Source organism: Typha latifolia, chromosome 1 (genome assembly GCF_019914945.1).
Source record: "Typha latifolia isolate L0001 chromosome 1, TyphaL0001v2, whole genome shotgun sequence".
NCBI lineage: Eukaryota > Viridiplantae > Streptophyta > Magnoliopsida > Poales > Typhaceae > Typha > Typha latifolia.
Window position 1 is genome coordinate 454,807 of NC_133086.1, and position 19,473 is coordinate 474,279.

The following is a 19,473-nucleotide window of genomic DNA, read 5'->3' on the forward strand; positions in this document are numbered from 1 at the left end:
AGTACCTCCAATTTTATCCAATATAAAATGCCTAGCTATGCTACACATACTATAATGCCAGCTTTAAAGCAAGCTCTGTATTTATAATACTGGGATCTAAACTAGGCAATAGCTTATAATGTGCCAGGTTTATAATACCATGTTCTTTATATCTAAGCTTACAAGTTCTCACTTCCAAAAGGCATTTCAAAAGTTCTACCACTACTAGTGAGCTACTAAAAGCTTATATTTTTGTAACAGTAGATGGTTCAAGGAGCATCAGATGTGAGCACCCTGGTCCCTGGTACAGGAGTACATCAATTCAAGAATTCTTATGATCAGATATATGCATAAGAAAGTTAGTTAAAGAGACGGAATCTTATGATAGTTTGCATAGAAGGGAACAACAAGATATGGGGTCATGCATCCTGCAACCTGTGCTATAACAATAATTGTCTTCCAGGACCTGCTGTTTTAAAGGATGAGCAGATTGTATGCAGCCCCATCCTACAGTGTCAGAACACTTGGCAGGCATACTCCTGATTGGCTTCCAATTTGATTTAAAACTTCTTAACTTGTCTTAATTTACTCTAAATGGAGTTTAAGTAAATCTAAAGGGAAATTAAGGGGTGCCCACATCACATGGGCCAGCTTAGATTTGAGATAGTTTGGATAAGGGATTGGAGCATAAGGTGGAAGTCAGGGGAAGGTATAATGGAATCTGATGAAGAGCATATTATACTATCTAAACTTGCGTAACATATATTCATTAACTTGTCTAGCAGATCATATTATATATATATATATATATATATATATATATATATATATATATATATATATATATATAAGAAATTAGTTTTACGATAAGAGTCAAGGCAAGATGTATGTACAAGATCTGGATAGAGAAATATCAATAGTTATAATTAATGGGGTCCGTCCAATGTGTCAAGTTACATCATAGGGAGGTAGATGCAGGTCGTGTCTGAAAGTATATTCACAAACTCCACAGGACAACCGCAGGAACCGTCATCACATCAAGTTGGCTGCAAAGAGATCGACACAGAAGACAAGGTGATTAATTATTGGCTGCTGACCGACGTCATCTGGTCAATCTAATCGAGCAGTCAAACCTGCATCTGGTGCAAAAGGTAATGACACGTCACCAGTTGTCAGTCCATTTGCTGGCAGATTCTATCCCCGCATCCGCATGCACCCCTATATATATATATATGCCCAACATGTGCATTATACTTGCTACTAATATTGTTCCTATTTCATATCTTGCTATTTTCTTTTTATTATTATTGTTTATACTCTTAATTTGATCCACTACTCTATATTAAATCATATAATATAAGATATTTTATAAATAATACCTTATATTTTAATTATTTTATGATTCACACTTCGTCATTAACGATTTTATAACTTGATATTTTATTTTTTTATAATTTTCGTTCACACTGACGTTATTTTGACTAACTAATATTGACTAAATTATTAAAATACCCTCATCACTCTTTTTTCCTTCTCTTTGCCCATCATTTAAAGAAGGCATAAATAATTTAGGTATTTATAAATTATTTTATATAGTATAACAAAATATTATTTTGCTAGTACTATTTAAATTAACGGAGGGTGTTAAATAAAAATTATAAGAAAAAATATAAGAATCAGATTACAAAAATTTTAAAAATAAAGTATAAAATTACAAAATAGATAAAATAGATAAAGTATGAGTTTATAAAATTTTCTATAATACGACCCACTTAAGAGTGTATTTTTTATGAAAATATAATGGTAAACACTTAACCATAGTAAAAACAGAGCAAGGTGAGAAATGAGAAAGAAAGAAGTAGAAAAGAAAAGAAGAGAAAATATTATTTTATTAACATGATGGAAAATAAGTGAAGGAATTTGCAAAGCATGGGGATTCCTATATAATGCCAATAATGCAAGCCTATCGAAATCAATTAAGCGCCTATAGTCCCCAACATGGGAAGGACCGAGTAGACAGTACACAATTAATAATCTCCAAACAACTTGTACATAACCATAATAATGGTGGTGTCAAAAGTAAAGATGAGTGAATTGAAAGAGAAAGAGATAGCTTCATACAACTGCGACATACAGTAGTGGGCCTTTGCTTGCAAGTGTGACTTGCTTTCTCTTCAAATTAAGGATATCAGGGAAAAGGATGAAGCATATCAAAAGATGATTTGAAGGATGAAAGAAAAAGAAAGCAACTCAGTGATCCATGTCAAATGTACCATACAAAGTAAAACAACTTAATATTCAACTGCTAACATTTTACTAGATCATGCTATCAAAAAGATCATGCAGAATAAAAAAAAATCATTTTAAGGCATCACAAAAGAGAAGATCCAAAAAGTATCAAAATATAGACCATTCAGAAAAGAACTTTCATAGCCTATCAACCAGAACACTTCGAAAAAATAAGGCAAGGGAGAAATCACAACCATTAGCTATACTGTAAACTGGCAAAAGGATAAGAAATAAAGCAAGTAGAGTTCATCTGAATACAATCTAAAAATTATAGACAACAAAGACCTACTAACATTAGTATTTCCACCTTGGAAGAGCTAGAATGAACCGTTGAGTTCTTTCTTCCATAAACACAATACTCGTTCACAACAGAACTGAAAACAAGACAAATCTAACTAATGCTAAAGAAAGGTAGCTAATGTTTCCCAACCAGAACGTGTGAGTAACTTTTAAATGTAGACCAGTACATAAAAGAGGACACATAAGTATGATCATTCCTTAGAGGACTTGTTAATGAGAGACTTGTGGATATGCGGAATGACTCCACCACCAGCGATGGTGCCCTTGATGAGGGTGTCAAGTTCCTCATCACCGCGAATGGCCAACTGCAGGTGACGTGGAGTTATGCGCTTCACCTTAAGGTCCTTGCTTGCATTCCCAGCCAGCTCCAACACTTCTGCGGTGAGATACTCCAGAATTGCTGCTGAGTATACAGCTGCAGTGGCTCCAACACGACCATTTGCGGCAATCCTTGCTTTTAGCTGCCTGTGGATCCGACCTACTGGGAACTACAGAGATGCACCACCATATGCCAAAAAAAGATTATGCAATGTATTACAAATCTCAGTATTAACAATACAAACTCTCAGGAGTTCATGATATGACTGGCTTTTCCAGAGCATGCCTACTATGAACTACAAAAGATTACTATCACAGATCGCTGAAACAAAACTTTTTCTTTTTGAAAGAAAATTTATTCACATGTGCCTATCTATATGTGAAAGGGATGGGGCGCTAACAGGGAGATGAGTTTATAAAACAATTATAGATTGTGTTAATGACATCTTGTATTTTGCCAATGAAATAAAGATGGTCATAAGCTTAGACAAAAGTCTTGCAATGGAGCAGCATGTGAATGAAAATGATGCATTTGACTACTTCAAATGTATTACTTGTCTATCCTTCGGTAAAGCATGCTAATAAGAGAGCAAATAGAAAGCCTTTCTATGTATGCATTACAGCCTTGCCGAAAAGAAGATGATTGTAACAAGCTCTTGGCATCATATAGGAAGGCACCTAAATGGGTTAGTAAATTCATGACACCCACCCATTTCTCAATACAGTACATAATGGTAAACTGGCACAATTCACACTTTCGTTTTAAAAACAGATACGAGAGGATAGGAAAAAGCTAGGCCAAATCCCTCATTACCAGAAAACATCAACAATATCACAATTTTGGAAGCATTAGACCATACACAGTATGAATGTACAACATTGTTACATTCAATAACATAGTTCTTAGTTCCTCATACACTATTATAATAACAAACAAGGACCACCAGCCTACAAAAGAATACATAATTATGAAATAGTAACACTGAGAAAAGTAATTATAATTGGTAATATCTTATACGAGCAATTCAACGCCAAGCAAGACATAGTTAAACTAATCAATGTAAACTGAAACAAGAACGGCTACTCAAAAATTACAAACATGTGATTTTCTGGGCAGTACATGCTGAATAAAGAGATGAACAAAATTTTGCATTGTTTGGCCTCCACAATCTGATTCAAACTTGCAATAGTTAACTAGTCAAACACGCACAAGCACCAAAACAAAAGGAATTCAAAATTATTCGGATAACCATATCAGATCTACGAAGAAAAAAGAAAGAAACTTGGTAGAAGAGGCGATTCACCTGGAGGCCAGCACGTGAGGAGCGCGAAACGGGCTTCTTCTTGTCCTTGTCTTTGCTCGCCGCCGTCGTCTTCGCCGCCAAAAGCCCTTTTCCTCCTTTTCCCGCCATTTCTCCCGGACTCGCCCAAAGACAAACCTAACCGAGCGAGAGAAGAAGAAAATGAAACCCTCGAGGAGTGAAACCCTAGAATCGAAGAGGGAAGACAGCAGTACCTTCTTTACTCCTACCGCTTTTCCTTCCTCCCTCTCTTCTTGTCCCCGTCTCTCTCTCTCTCTCTCTCTCTCTCTCTCTCTCTCTCTCTCTCGAAAGTCGTTGAAAGATTCGGGAATTTATGTAGGATTAGTTCGTGATTTGATTTGTTTTGGCGGGTGGCGGTAAATTTTTGGCGGAGGTATTGAAATCTGAAACTTGGACCACATACCTAAAATACCCTCAAAGTTTATTCAAATGGCATATCTGGTTGAACTGTTGAAGGCTTCCATTCCCGGAATAAATAGAGTTTAAAGGTGACAAGGCTGTCATGGAAATTTAATTTTAGTTTTTGACATGGTAATTAAGATATACCAAAAAAAATGAAACAACTTCACATGAAAGTGTACCAAAATAACACTCCACAATCCACATGTTAGATAAAGTAAGCTTTCTTCTGATGGTAATGGACTTAAAAGATAGCATCCAACATTGATACTTAAGAACAAACAGTTTGGGAAGGAATAACAAATATAAAGAAGTGAATCACCAAATATTGTCAATAAGAATCAAAATAATTCTGCCCATTTTACCACCACCATCATCTGTTTCCTTAATATATGATGTCGAAATCTTACAGATAGTACTCCTAAAACATACTAAAGAAATAATAAAACACTAGCACAATAGCTCCACATTAACAGACTATGGTTGTTAAAGATTAATACATTAACAACTTAAATTACATTACATATCACAATATATTACAGAATACTATTCTTCACAATATTTTGTTTGATGGAGAATTTGGGATTAAGGCCTACTGTAACTAGTTTAAGCTACCTCTTTTGTTATAATCGACAACCTACAAGTTCAAAATTAGAATTAGACAACATAATTTGAGCAAAGTATAGACATGGGCAAGCTACTATAAATTGCAGGTCTTTGGATATCAAGCAGCTTGCAGTATTGTCATTCTTTGGAAGACTTGTTAATGAGGGACTTGTGGATGTGGGGAATGACACCGCCACCAGCAATAGTGCCCTTGATGAGAGTGTCAAGCTCCTCATCCCCACGAATGGCCAGCTGAAGGTGGCGGGGAGTGATGCGTTTCACCTTGAGGTCCTTGCTTGCATTTCCAGCCAGCTCCAACACTTCAGCTGTCAAATACTCTAAAATTGCCGCCGAGTAAACTGCTGCAGTGGCTCCAACACGACCATTTGCTGATATCCTTGATTTCAACAGCCGGTGTATCCGACCAACTGGGAACTACACAGTTCGCAAGCACCAAAGGGAAAGTAAGGTTGTGCAGCCAACATAGAATAGAGCAACTAACAAATTAAATCATTTATGTTTTTAATACTGGTATTTATAGACATTGCCTTACTATCCTCAAGAAAAAGCTGATAACACAATCAATTCCTTACCAGGAAAGTAATAATGACATTGAGAACATCAAAATCTAAGCCCATAAAGCAAACTCAACAGCAAATACATTTTAACATAGTAGGAGCACACATTGTCCATCATCTATATCTCACAATTAAAAATTATTTGCTCTCACCACTCGAACAGAACAGAGAAAGTATATTTTCTTCAGATAAAAGCAAAGCAAATTATTTTTCACTGTATACACTACTCTATAAACTATAATTAACACATCTTTTAATTAGATAAGTTTAACAAGTCAAACATCATATTACGTTAGCAATCCTAAGGAGCACAGAAGTTTATCACATTCATACTTCATACTTTAGAAAGATAAACTAAAGCATAATTTTAGTTATCCAAATTTTCCCATCATAAGGGACAATTCCACAACACTGATACAGATCTGTGTACCTGCTATGTGTACGAGGCATCAAAAGAAGAATCAGCTCAATGCCAATAAGTTTATCATATGTACCGAGTTGTGAACTATGAAGTATGAAGTATAAATTTGAACCCTTCTATTTGGGGATTATGGCTTTTCTACGAGCTCAGTTTAGTTTCTGTCTCTAAACTCAATAAATAAATCATCTATTGGAATTTTATTAATTATTGATCCTTTCTTTTCAAGTGTGCATTTTAGTGGCAAAATAATATGAATTTACGTTGAAGGGAAAATTAGGTCCAAAGGTGAAATAAATAACTAATTATAAGACTAGTAGAGTAGGTCTGGACCAACTATGTAGAATTCCACTCAGACAAATCCAGAGATAATTGGGTTGATAACATCCAGTGTGGCTCAAGAGTTATGCAAAATGCCCCAAATCGGTCAACCATAGGTGCATTGTGCCTAGGACCATCAAAATAATTAAGCCGGCTAGAGCAAGACCGACTCATATTTGAAATGAGTCAAGTTTGATCAATCAGATCAGGCTCAAAATTAATTTCAGGCTGAAATTGAGCATAGACTGACTCAATAAGACTCGGACACAATAAGGCTTAACATTTATTGTTTATATATGTTCTAAATAATAAATATTAATTGATTTATATATTTGATTTGATTTTGTAAAGTGTAGACCACCAATACTCAATTCAAGCTTAATTCGGGCTTGAATTAAAATAGGCTTACCACCTAACTTTAAGAAGTTGGGAGGGTACCCATTTGTGACTTAGGAAGTCACAAATTCAAGTCTAACTCTGTACAAATTTGTTTTGTTGTGAACAAATTGTTTGATTGGTGGCTTATCTTGGCTTGACGGCTCACTTTAGTTCAATGACTCAGTAGTGCGCTGACTTGGAGGAATAACGCAACAGCTTGGAGTGATAGCTCAACGACACAATGACTTGGAGCTTAAACTAGATGACTCTCTATGTTGGATAAAAATTTAGTAAGATCTAATATATCAAGTGAAGGTTGACCCTTTAGCTAGACTTCAAACTCTTAAATAATAAGAAGAAATAAAACAGAATATGCTTAAATCTACTTATCAAGCAGCTCGAAATAGGTTCAAGCTCGAAATATGCTCGAATTGAATCTAATCAATTCAAGCTTGACGCTATAGGTTAGGCTTGAAAGTAATTTCAAGCCAAGCTTGAACAGAGCGCTTGATTACACCCTTAATTGTGCTTGACATCTCGAGGAAGTCGGAGTACTTTTCTTCTTCCTTTTGGCGCAAGCTTTGTCCATATAGATATCTATATCAAATCTGTTCATTTGGCATTGCCCGCTTGCATCATCTCCTTCTTCTATTTATACTTGCTACGCTACCCTCCGTCACAATTCTAACCTCTGTTGACAATAATCACCCAGGTATTTAGCTAAAAAGTTCATCACCTTTATCACTACATTTTAATTAGTACGCATCTAATCACAATTTGCAACAACGTATTTTTTCTCCAGCATGTTGATTAGATCTGTTTCTGGCACCATGGAATTTAAACAAAGTGAACTACTCCAGTATTTGATTTCATACACATAGCCAATAACAATACTCTACCAGTTTGAGTGATTGATTTCACAAACTTCTCATACATCTATTATTATAGACAAGCTACACCAGACGGATCCACTATCATGCAAATATGTACTACATACATACAACTCATCAATATACAACATAAATACACAAATCGTTAGACACCCTGTGATATGATTCAAGAAGTAACCAATATGACGCACAATTACGAGAAAACATCAACTTGGGCCGACGAAAGTATAAGATATTTTCCTCGATCAATCGATCTGGACGTATAGCGTCGATCGGGAGATTTGGGGGTTTACCTGAAGACCAGCTCGTGAGGAGCGGGAGATCGGCTTCTTCTTGTCCTTGTCCTTGTCCTTGTTCGCTGCCGTCGTCTTCGCCGCCAAAAGCCCTTTTCCTCCCTTTCCCGCCATGTCTCCCGTTTCCCTGAGATCAATCATCATTAAAAAAACCGAAAGATTTACTAGAAAGAACCAAAAAATAGAAATTTCCCAACCTCTTTAGATCCAGAATGGGGAAGAGGAGGAGATGGAGAGAGCGAGAGAGCGAGAGAAGAAAAGCTACCTCCTTTTCGCTCCTCCCCTTTTTCTCTGAAGATTCGTGAGCGTTTGGAAGGGGGGGGGGGGACAATTTGGGAATTAAAAAAAGGTCGATTCGACTGAACACTGGACCTCTCTCGAGTTTACTGTGGATTCGAACTGCTGCGTGCTAAAGGCGGTTAAGTTTTGAGGGGGCAAATGAAAATTTGCAATTTCCAAATTGGACTTGGTTTATTGGATTCCCACCCAAACTAATCGCAGATCCAAATCCGACAGAAAGGAAAAGGAAAAGAACGAAGAAACTTCCCGCTCTCTCCATCCTTTCTCGATCGTCTTCCCCTTCTTCGTCTTAACCTCTTTCTCGCCTATTTTAAACCCTAATCCTTTACGAAAAGCCTCACAAACGTAACAGTAGTCCTCCTCGCTTTCGATTCCCCTTCCAATTCGCCGTCCGCCATTTCCAGCGGAAGTATGGGCGCGCACATTCGAATGCAGGCAAGGTCCTGAGGTAGATATCGTTATTCCCCACTTTATCTTCCAAACCGCCCGTTCCTATTCTGTGGCGGATCGATCCATCCGAGTCCTTCATCTGTATTTTGCTATATTTTAGCTGTTTGAGATATCTGGATGTGTTGCCATTGCGTGCATGCTTGGCCGATTGGACTTGTAATTTAGTAGACTTATCTGATCCAGCTAGATCTTTGGGTTTTCTGTAGGATTTTGTTGGGAATTTTTTTTGTTTTGTTTTAGTGTGAAAAATAAGGTCATCGACGCTGTTTCTTTAGAAACTTAAAGATACTCCAGCCCTAAAAGTAGGACATAGAGCAGGAACAAAGTTTGTTGGGATGTTAAGTCATACGGTTTTGGGTCAGAATGTGATCATGTAATTATAATTGCCCAAGATTTATTTTACCTAGCATAACATGTAATCCTATCAACTATACCTCTATGACTTAGGGGAGAATAACTTGGCATTATATTTGCCGGTTATCAATTTTGACAGGTAAGATAACAAAATGCAATCCTGACTGTTCCATTAATACCTACCAGGCCAATTTCAAGCGCAGGCATCACATACAATGCTGACTCTTTACAGTTCATTACTGTCATGAACAACTAGTTGCATAGTCCTAGGTGCATAATATAGATGGCACATTGACACTTAATATAACAGGCCAATTTTAAGGAGTTGTTTAACAGGCCAATTTCAAGCTTGGCTCCTAGTTTGATTGATGATATATTTAGCTAACTGTAACTTTTGCTTTATAAGGGTGGAAAAGATGTTGATGAATAAATTACCTATGGAATTGATGAAAAACCAAAGGTCTTATGCAGATTTAATTTATAGTTTGGGGTAAGCAACCTTTGCAATAGGAATTGGAAATTCTGCACTTGGACACAATGCCTTAATAGGATCTTTATAGCTTTTACTAAGACACTATTTGTTGTAATTCATACTAGAGGAGGCATATATACAATAATTGGTCCTTGATATAATCATTGGTCCTTGATACAATAATTGGTCCTTGATATTATAATTTTCATTATTGGTCCTTGGTATTTATACTTTCCATTTCAAAGATCAGGTAACAAGATCAAAAAATTTGATGTGATTCTAAATATAGCTCTTTAATGCTCTTTTTCTTTATGTTCAGTTCACTTAAAATGCATTGAGATTTCAGTTGGGTCAACTGCAACATTATGTTGTTATGTTTTTTGTTTCAGTTTTACCCTAGCCAGTGGAACTAAGGGTTTGTCATAGTTGTTGTATTCTATAAGTTCTTTTTCCAGTTATACTGGAGGTTTACTTATTATATGGCTTGCATCATCAAATTGTCAGTAATGTACACATATAGTTATGAAAGGAAGTATCTACAGAGAGCCAAAAGGACATAACTTGGACGTTTTATAAATTTGGGATGGTAAATGTTTGTGCAGCATTCTTTCCTAGGTGCAGCAATTGTTCTTTCCACCCCATGAAATTGGTTCTGGGAAATGCTAAGGTGCATCTTCATATATCTGGTGGTGGTTTAAGTACATAAGAAATGCAGTGTGTCCAGTTGCTCTGCAATACATTTTATGTCTGTTCTAATTCTAGTGAATGCTGAGACTTGTGACTGAGGGAAATATATATTTTCTGCATTACGATTATTGATATTTCAATAGGACACAATGTGGCAATACTGTTATTTTATATATGAAGTCTTACAGTCTGGGCTGCGACTAGTTGTTGCACTCCTTACATGTTAAAATGAGACTTATACACAGTGTATTGTACTCAAGTTCCTTTGAAAGCACAAACATCGAATGAGCAATCCAAGGAACTCAAAATTGGATGACAGTTCAGGTTTGGCATCAAATCATCTGTCAGTAAAGAATTTTTTTTCAATTGTCCCGATCTAGTGGAAAAGCCAGCCAAGTTAATATACAAACAATAGCAAGGGAGCAAAATTAATTTAATCCTAGTAGATCCTTGGGAATAAATCATTTTGCATCACTCAGTATCTTCTATCAAAAACAGATCAAAGATTAGCAACTTCTTGATGCAAAAAGAAAAAAAAAGATGCCATATTGATAATCAGATTGGAAAAGATTCAAAAGAATGTGCAACTAACTTTCTATAAGGAAAAGCAAAATAGTGGGTGGATAGTGTTCTCATCCTCTCTACCCTATAAGAAAGGCTGGCACTAAACAAATAAGAAAGTAGGTACTATCTTGTTGCTATAAACTATGGCTGATGTTGGCCAATTTCTCTTGGTTAGATTTCTAAACTAAACAAAGGCTCGGTACAGTAAAAGAAATATCTGCCATAATTAATCCATGCCCTGTTAACTCATGAGAGAAGTCTATGGAGATTTTCTCTTGAATATGTATTAGAAATGCTTGCATACTTTCTTTCTAAAATCTTAAATACCAGTTTTCTGAAAAGCGTAATAAGAAAACTCTCATATGACTCATTTTAATATGTTTGTAGAAGTGTATCATCACTGGCCCTCATATCCTGCTTCAGATTTCATGTATCAGCATATCATTCTTGTGCTGTATCAATATTTTTCTATTCATGTTGTGCTTCATAATACCTGACTCCCCTGCTAAGTAGTAAACTGAGGAACTATGAGAATATCTTGCTTTGCATAAATGTTTCTTCATTATGTGCCTGGAATCGTGTTTTGATTTTCTTATAAAAATTTCATACGTGTGCATATGCTCAGATGTATTTATCTTCAAACATATATTAACAAACAGATATAAATGCACCTTGATCATAAGTTTTTCTCATATATTCATAACATGGTATATTGTACCTTGCAGTCTTTCTTTCATTCTTTGATTCACTAAAATCAATGTTTCATTAGATGCTCACTGTAGTCGACAGTCATTTGCTCCTTTCTACATTATTCAAGTTCTTCAATAGTAATGCAAACATTTACTCAGCTTTGGAAAGATCCTATTTTATCTTTTCTTTCCTTTATCTTGTTAGTACTTTGACTACTTTCCTGTTTGCAATTTGCATGCTATGATGTTTTTATTATGTGAATGTTACAGAGGTAGCTTACGTTTTCTGTTGTATCATAGATTGTCAGTTAATTCTCTCTTAGAATCATGAACACAAAGTTTAATGGATCCTTTTAAATTCTGTTTTGACCTTTTCTTCATAATTGGTTCTGCCGGTTCTGAGTCAGAAAATGCTTTTGCTGATTTTTATATTTTTCCTGAGTCTCTTTCTTAACTTGATCAGAAGTCTTATGTAATGTATTATTAGTGCAGTCGAGGATTAGAGGATATATCATAGTTACATTGAATATGAACTAATAAGTTCTTTAGAAGAACTCCTAAGATTGTACTTATCAATAATTTCATAGTTTTCTTTTGAAATCAGCTCCTATTTAGCTACTCTCCATTAAGGCCTCTCAGTTTAGATAAATAACATGAAGACATTCAAGTTAACATAAGATCAATTTTCTTGTAGCTACATCTTTTTAGTAGATCACAAGACCAGACATCACATACTTGATCTTTTGTCATATGCATTCAATTGATTAATCTTCTGATGAAGAATGTGTTTGTCCTTCCTAAGAATAACTCTGTGGAAGAATACAAAGTTGAGTAAATATCTGGACTTTCTAGAGCTTATCGGCATATGTCGAAACTTTTAAAACAATTGCTAAATAAAAAGTGAAACTGTTGTACACCTACACCACCAAGCCATGGATCAGGGCATGGAATGATTTAATTATAAACTGATTGAGGCCTTCACCTAATCTCCCGTGACAATAGAGACAACCAAATCTTACCTACTTCCAATAATGTAAAATTGTCACGAACAGTAGCCAGAAAACTGTGTGACGACATCTTGATTAAGCCCATACTAGAAAAACAATGGGCTCTTATACTTTAGCTAGGAATTGGGGATCATGGGGTCCACCTAAGAATCTCATTACTGTACTTTGGCAATTGAAAAATAATTTCTGATGTAACATGCATTAACCTAGCAGTTTTGATAAGCAATTGCCAAAAAGTATAGAGAAAAATTAATTTAGTTTGTCATGATATATCAATCTTTGCTAGTTATTTGAAAAGTCACTGCCTAATTAATGTACAAATTCCACAATCAACTCTCTAGTGGCCCGCAATATTTGATTAGACTCTGACCACTTCATTGACAAGGCCTCACATGGAAGTATGGAACTCAGGAATGATTGGAGTTTGCATTTCAGAATGGCACTAGAGCTACCTTAGTTGTTAAGCCAGATTTCAGAACTCTTGTCCAATTGGTTGATCATCTCATCAATATGGCGGGTTAAAAACAATCAATGAATTGCGATACAACCTAATAAATGGCCTTACCATGTCATTTCCTCTTGTTTTAAGCCGTACCATATCATTTTGTCTTTGTTTAATCTTGGAGAGTATTAGAAAAGTAGCTCACTGGTAACTTGTACTCAGAATTCCTGATAATGTCTTATTGTTATTACAGTTATTGTTGTTATTGCGATATGATTTCTTGATGACTTAATTTCTTTAAATTCCTGATAATGTGATGCATTATTCATTAGTAGTTTCACTAAAGACCCTGGGGTTTCCTTCCCAAAAGATAATCCTATCCACTCTTCTTTTCCCTTTTTTTCCTTTATCAGTTACTGTTGCTCATGAACATTAACGATAGTGTTGAGTCCGTGAAGGCGAGCACCTATCTCTTGGGACCAGCCCTTTGAGATGCCCATCCATGGCCACCCAAAAGTCCTCTGCAGTTATTTCCATATCTATAACATGAGCATTGGGTTTCTACTTTCTGCAGGGAAGCATGAGGCCAACATATAAAGCAACACTTGAGAGTGAAGAAGAAACCTGTGGGTCCCATGTGAGTAGGACATGCCATCTACCTATGGGGCCCCACACCATGGCCTATTTATCAGCCTCAACTGTAAAAGTTCTTGTTAGAATTGGACTTGCCCCAACTTTAGTTGCCTCATAAGATATGCTCAACTCTTAGAAAACATATTAGAAAGACAGATTTGACTCATGAACTTCATAGTACTTACAGTAGTTATTTTCATGCATGACCCAGCATTGTCCTGAGATAATTGAATCATAGCAGCAGTGATAGCCTTGACAAGTCATGCCCCTGTTTATAGATATCTAAATGGGGCAAAGAGATTCGCTATAAGTGTGGGGCAGTAGAGTAATGGAGCTTTCAGATCCTGGTCTAGTTCCATTCCAACCTTAACCAAACCGAAGACCCTTTTCTTTTCATACATGAGGTTTAGATGTAGTTTGTTAAATTTGTAAAATGCCTACAGATGCCTAATGATACGTCTTTGTGAATATAGTTTCCTAGAAATATACCATAATGTGGTTTTCTTCTACTATTTAGATTGGACGGTAAGTGAATGTTATGAATGTATCCTGACATGTTCTCGACCAGTTGTATGTTGGGTTTGGACACTGTTAGGAGATTTGCCAACCGAAGTCAGAGGACAGTGGCTTAAACTTGGGATGCTTAAGTGTTATATTATGTCATAATATAAATGGTTACTTTGAACAATTCTATAATATATGTACTACTTAAATCATCATAATGTGACAATTAATTGCCTGCTTTTAGTTCCCTTGTATCTGAAAGTGTCTAGAGATGCTCTGTACCACAGGGAAATCTTTACCTGAAGCTAGGTCACATATCATTCACATGGGACCCTCTCATTAACATGGTGTGTCCTTCAAATTGATAGCTTTTATTCTTACCATAGAGGGGAGCAAAAACAAGAACTTGGGGTAAAATTTAAGATTTTGTCTCTTCTTACTTATCAATCAGTAGTTGCATTTCTCCGAGTCTTACCTTCTAATAAACATTATTTCTTACTCCCATGCTGCAAGTATTAAATGGATATTCCGTACTTGTAAAGCTATGTCTTATCTCAAGTGGTAGAGCCACTAGCCTTGATCTGCTCTGTTGTGCTAGAGAAATGATTTTGGTTGTCTTATGGCAAATCTTCTACTCAATTTTCAGCTGTCTTTTCCCTTCTGCTATTGTTGAAGTTGGTTATAAAATGTGACTATAGGATACCTTTCTTCGTGAATACTGATGTTTGTGGAAGCATTCTACCGAATCCTGGAATCGCGTGATCTCAGGGACAAATCCAATGAAGTTTTTGCAGGTTTGCAGTCAATTATTTCATGATCGAGATTTTTGGAGAATTCTCCAAGACTAATCCACTTGTAGGAGGCGTGCAAGAGTTATGCAAGTTGGTTGCGCAGAATAAATCTGGTGGTCAGATATCGATCCAAATTAGAACCACAACTGAAACCATGTTTCGTATGCAACTGTTGAATTTGGGCCAACTATATTAATATAGTTAAATATATTTTATCCTCTTATATATATATATATATATATGCTTGAAGATCATCTTTCATTTTTGTACTTTAAATTTTTTAAATTAGTTTCTATATTTACGATTAAAGTAAAATTGTTAGTTTTTTGTCAAAATTAATGAAGTGTGTTTAAATGACTAAAATGTCATTCGTGTTTATTAGTCAAAATGTTACAAATCAGCTTTATCTCATTTGTATTGGTTTTACACGAAATTTAGAATTTGAGATTCGTGTTTATCGTCTTATATATATATATGGAGAGCATGTTTAAATGATCAAAATATCATTCGTGTTTATTAGTTAAAATAGATAGGTTTTGTAATCTATTTTTTATTCCATACTTATTTTGTTTCTAAATATAATATAACTATTAAAATTTATAAAAATATAGGTTTAATAAAATTTATTATATATTTGGCACAATTTAAAAAGTAAGATAAGAAAATATATGAGTATTTTTAAAAGAAAAAAAATGCTTATATATGAGGAGATGAATATTTTGTCCATGACAAATTAAAAACGGAGTGAACTAACTTTTTATTTAATTTTTAAAATTTTTTTAGCGTACTTTGTTAATTTGGATAAAAAATTAACGATCTCATTTGAGTAGAAAGTATATAAATTAATTTAAAATTTTTTAAAATATAGAGAGAGATAATTTTAAACATAAATATAAAAGAATAAAATGTATTTAACCTATGTTAATATATCTGTTCGTTTATGGTGCGCTAGTACTTCAAATTAGGTTGAAGTCATAAAGATGAGCTAAATTGCATCAGATGTACACTGGAAAGACCTATTTCAAGTAGTTACATTATTAGATTCAATCGAGACGATCATATCAGTCAGAAGTTTAGCTAGAAGAGATTTATCCCAGTGAGTTGCGTGTTTAATTAATATCTGAATGTTTTTGCTAGAGAAATCAAATCAGTACGATTCTTCCATTTCCCCCCTCTTATCAGCTCTAATATAGAAGTGGAAAAGATTTGTTAATCTATAGTCCTGTGGAGACAAGATTAGTGAAGCTTTTGTTTTTGTAACAATGAGATTATGTTCAGATAATTTAAGAGTTTTCATTCTATAAGTGTTTTCGGGTTTAAATTTAATTATGACACTTAATTTTTTTTTTAAAGTCTCTCTCTGGGGAAAAAGGGAAAAAAGGAACTCCGTTTAAGGTGTTTGAGCATGAATTCCTCCAGTTTAGATATAATATTTTATACAATAAAGATGTGCCGGATTATTTTGAGCATGGATAAGGACAAAGCTTTGAATCTAAGATGACTTGATCAAGATTTGTTCCTTGTGGAATTGGGCAACTTCCTTATGAACCTATTAGCTCAGTTTTTGTGGCAAGCAAAGCTTGAGTGCAAGCTTTCATCACTAATTGAGTACGAGAGAATTAGGGCTAAACCATCGTTTAACTATAAAACTATGAAATATTGAACAAATTAGTACACTTGAATATCCTCGAGATAATGCTATATTCAATTGATGAATAGTTTATACTTCTAGAGACACGCTAGCATCTCAGACTCTCTCCTAGGATCGACAATTAGAATGTTGCCACGTCTCCCTCGAATAAGATTTTCTTATTTATTTATTTATTTATTATTATTATTATTTTCTTTTTTCAACAATTTGTAACCAAGCGAATTAGTAGTAGCTTCTAGAGACTCCTAAACACGTCTTTAAGGTCACTTGATCCGTCCCCAAGTGGATTTTTGTGTTGCCGTAATTAATCCATTCCCGATGGCATATGCCTCGTAATATACTATAATATCCGGGTAACTGCAAGAGTAACGTAATTGTCAAATTGATATTATTCAAGGATAAACAAACGCCACGTAAGATATCCACGTCGGACTCAATGCCAATTCGGCGCTCACATCTCACCATTCTTCTCTCTCTCTCTCTCTCTCTCTCTCTCTCTCTCTCTCTCTCTCTCTCTCTCCCCCTATAAAATCACCCCTCTTCTCCCCCTTCCCTTTCCCTTCTATCCCAAAGGAGAAGAGTAGAGAGAGAGAGAGAGAGAGAGAGAGAGAGAGAGATTTGAGAGCCTTGGGATTTGGTCGGCGCGAATCACCTTCCTTCCCCTCCAAAAGCGACTCGCTTTTCGAGGAGTGGAAGCGATCCCATTCTTGCGACTCGGAGAACCATCGGATCGTTTGAGTTTCTGATTCCGATGAGGAGAACTATCGCCGCGTGGGATGGCGTGATGAGTTCTTGATCGCGGTCGTCTTCGTCTTTCCTCTTTTTCCAGTCGATTCCTTAGGAATTTATTGCGCTGTCGCTTTTTATTTCGGCCTTGTATAGTAATCGAAGTAGGATTTTAGGATTATTAGGCTTTTGGAACAATCGCATTGATCGCTGATCGCGCCATCTCTGCCTCGATTTCGCCATCTCGATCATCTATTTAATTAGAGATAGAGTGGTAAGCAAACAATCTCTAGATCGCTTCAGTGAAGAACCATGCCATTTCCGATGAAGATCCAGCCGATCGACCCGGATGCGATGACCATCCCAGCCAATCCGGCGAAGCCGGCGGCGAAATCGCGTCTGAAGCGGCTCTTCGAGCGGCAATTTCCCGGCGTGCTCCGGATCTCTTCCGCGGATAAGCTCGCCGGCGCCGGAGACGGCACCGATACGGAGCCGAGCTCCGTCTGCCTCGACAAGATGGTGCAGAGCTTCATGGAGGAGGGAAACGAGAAGCCCTCCCGCTGCGGCCGCAATCGCTGCAACTGCTTCCACGGCAACTGCGACGACAGCTCCGACGACGACCTCGACCTCGCCGGCGGCGATGCTCCCTCCGTCTTCTCCGTCTCCGGCGACGCTGCCGAGGTCATCAAGGTAGTAACGACAACAATAACTTCCCCTTTCCTCTACTAATCCGATCGATCTAAATTTCAAAATTAAAATTCAAGTCTAATCATCTTAAGTGGTCGTCTCTTCAGGGGTTAGTCCTCTGCGCGAGCGTGACAGAGAGAAATCTCTTAGCCGATGCCTCGAGCATCGTGGAGAAGAACAAAAGCAGCTGCAAGAGAAAAGACGATCTCCGATCCCTCGTCGCCGAGGGCCTCCGAGCCGTCGGATACGAAGCATCCATCTGCAAATCCCGGTGGGAGAAATCCCCGTCGTTCCCCGCCGGCGAGTACGAGTACGTGGACGTGATCGTGGGCGGTGATCGGATTCTGGTCGACGTCGACTTCCGGTCCGAGTTCGAGATCGCACGGTCGACCAAAAGCTACCGGGCCGTGCTCCAATCCCTGCCGTCCATCTTCGTCGGAAAGGACGATCGCCTGCAGCAAATCGTGGCCGTCGCTTCCGAGGCGGCGAAGCACAGCCTTAGAAAGAAGGGACTCCACTTCCCGCCGTGGAGGAAACCCGAGTACATGCGAGCCAAATGGCTCTCCCCTTATGAGCGAAGCCTTCCATTAAACCCCGCGGAAGTAGAAGAGAAAAGAGAAGAGAAGAGAGAAGAGGAGAAGGTAGACGTAGTGACGACTTGGCAGCCGCCGGAGGTGAAGCCGAAGGCGGCGCAGAAGGGCGCGAAGGTCGTCACCGGTTTGGCCTCAGTGCTCAAGGAGAAGCCTTGATTTCCGGATTTTACTTAGTTTTTTTTCTAAACTTTTTACCAAGAGAAAATATTGCGGAAAATATTACTATGTAACGAGGAATGAAATAGTAATAGTAAAAAATAAGTACGATAATTAAAAATAACTCTCTTTGTTTAAAGTTTAAAATAGTGCAGCGGCATCATCTAGTAACCGGTACGTTCCTTTTTTCTTTATCCTTTAGTTTTTGGTTTGATCTCTTCTTAATGTGCTCGTGCTGTACAAGCCTCTGCAGTGACGACGGTTCCTTGAAGGGAAACAGAGCGGAGTGGGCGAAGAATAATAAGAAAAGGTTAATATCTCTCCTCCCCTGCTCTATTTTTATATCTCCATCCTTTATTTAACAGTTCCGGTACATGATGAATATAATAATCCAGAAAATGAAAAAAATGGGACCCCGTTGAGGATTCTCTTTGGACTGATTTTAGTTTGACACGTGGAGGACTATCCTTTTATTTATTAATGGAGGGGTGTCCTTCGGGAAAGATAGATAGTTTTCACGGTGAAGGTGGAATAGTAAATAAAGAGGGGGTAAAGAGATAAAATTCATCCTATTCTTCGCCTAGCATTTCTTTCGAGGAATAATTAATAATTATATTAACCTACCAATGTTTAGATGAGTGACGTTAGGTGGTTCATGCCGACTCGAACTCCGAGT

At 36.9% G+C, this 19,473-nt stretch overlaps 3 protein-coding genes and 1 long non-coding RNA gene across 6 annotated transcripts; 2 read left to right on the forward strand and 2 right to left on the reverse strand.

Moving 5' to 3' along the window:
- Nucleotides 1-2,499: 2,499 nt before the first annotated feature.
- On the reverse strand, nucleotides 2,500-4,558 carry LOC140792661 (probable histone H2A variant 3). 2 transcript variants are annotated; one of them, XM_073143786.1, is made up of 3 exons: nucleotides 4,403-4,558; nucleotides 4,191-4,325; nucleotides 2,500-3,056 (listed from the first exon to the last, which is right to left on the reverse strand). In XM_073143786.1, exons 2-3 carry the CDS (start codon nucleotides 4,296-4,298, stop codon nucleotides 2,760-2,762), a joined length of 405 nt encoding a protein of 134 aa, XP_072999887.1. In that variant the 5' UTR covers nucleotides 4,299-4,325; nucleotides 4,403-4,558; the 3' UTR covers nucleotides 2,500-2,759. The 2 variants fall into 2 exon arrangements, with proteins under 2 accessions (XP_072999887.1, XP_072999895.1); XM_073143794.1 differs by lacking the exon at nucleotides 4,403-4,558 and having other exon boundaries at nucleotides 4,191-4,396.
- Nucleotides 4,559-5,090: 532 nt separating this feature from the next.
- On the reverse strand, nucleotides 5,091-8,509 carry LOC140792650 (histone H2A variant 1). Of its 2 annotated transcripts, none has more exons than XM_073143773.1 (3): nucleotides 8,357-8,509; nucleotides 8,092-8,218; nucleotides 5,091-5,648 (listed from the first exon to the last, which is right to left on the reverse strand). In XM_073143773.1, exons 2-3 carry the CDS (start codon nucleotides 8,203-8,205, stop codon nucleotides 5,352-5,354), a joined length of 411 nt encoding a protein of 136 aa, XP_072999874.1. In that variant the 5' UTR covers nucleotides 8,206-8,218; nucleotides 8,357-8,509; the 3' UTR covers nucleotides 5,091-5,351. The 2 variants fall into 2 exon arrangements, with proteins under 2 accessions (XP_072999874.1, XP_072999867.1); XM_073143766.1 differs by having other exon boundaries at nucleotides 8,289-8,430.
- Nucleotides 8,510-8,530: 21 nt separating this feature from the next.
- LOC140792675 (uncharacterized) lies at nucleotides 8,531-15,381 on the forward strand. Its single transcript, XR_012109788.1, has 2 exons — nucleotides 8,531-8,839; nucleotides 14,892-15,381. It is a non-coding gene; the product is annotated as an uncharacterized lncRNA (long non-coding RNA).
- Nucleotides 15,382-17,007: 1,626 nt separating this feature from the next.
- Nucleotides 17,008-18,921, forward strand: LOC140789010 (uncharacterized). The gene is made up of 2 exons (XM_073138589.1): nucleotides 17,008-18,051; nucleotides 18,156-18,921. The coding sequence occupies exons 1-2, from the start codon at nucleotides 17,674-17,676 to the stop codon at nucleotides 18,795-18,797; spliced, it is 1,020 nt and encodes a 339-aa protein (XP_072994690.1). The 5' UTR covers nucleotides 17,008-17,673; the 3' UTR covers nucleotides 18,798-18,921.
- Nucleotides 18,922-19,473: the final 552 nt, after the last annotated feature.

Bases quoted from the DNA above. Each gene is read 5' to 3' on its own strand.
- LOC140792650 (XM_073143773.1), bottom strand. From the start codon at position 8,205: ATGGCGGGAAAGGGAGGAAAAGGGCTTTTGGCGGCGAAGACGACGGCA. The intron at 5,649-8,091 runs GTAAACCCCCAA...CGAACTGTGTAG, and splicing joins CCTCACGAGCTGGTCTTCAG to TTCCCAGTTGGTCGGATACA.
- LOC140789010 (XM_073138589.1), top strand. From the start codon at position 17,674: ATGCCATTTCCGATGAAGATCCAGCCGATCGACCCGGATGCGATGACC. The intron at 18,052-18,155 runs GTAGTAACGACA...TCGTCTCTTCAG, and splicing joins ACGCTGCCGAGGTCATCAAG to GGGTTAGTCCTCTGCGCGAG.
- LOC140792661 (XM_073143786.1), bottom strand. From the start codon at position 4,298: ATGGCGGGAAAAGGAGGAAAAGGGCTTTTGGCGGCGAAGACGACGGCG. The intron at 3,057-4,190 runs GTGAATCGCCTC...GCATCTCTGTAG, and splicing joins CCTCACGTGCTGGCCTCCAG to TTCCCAGTAGGTCGGATCCA.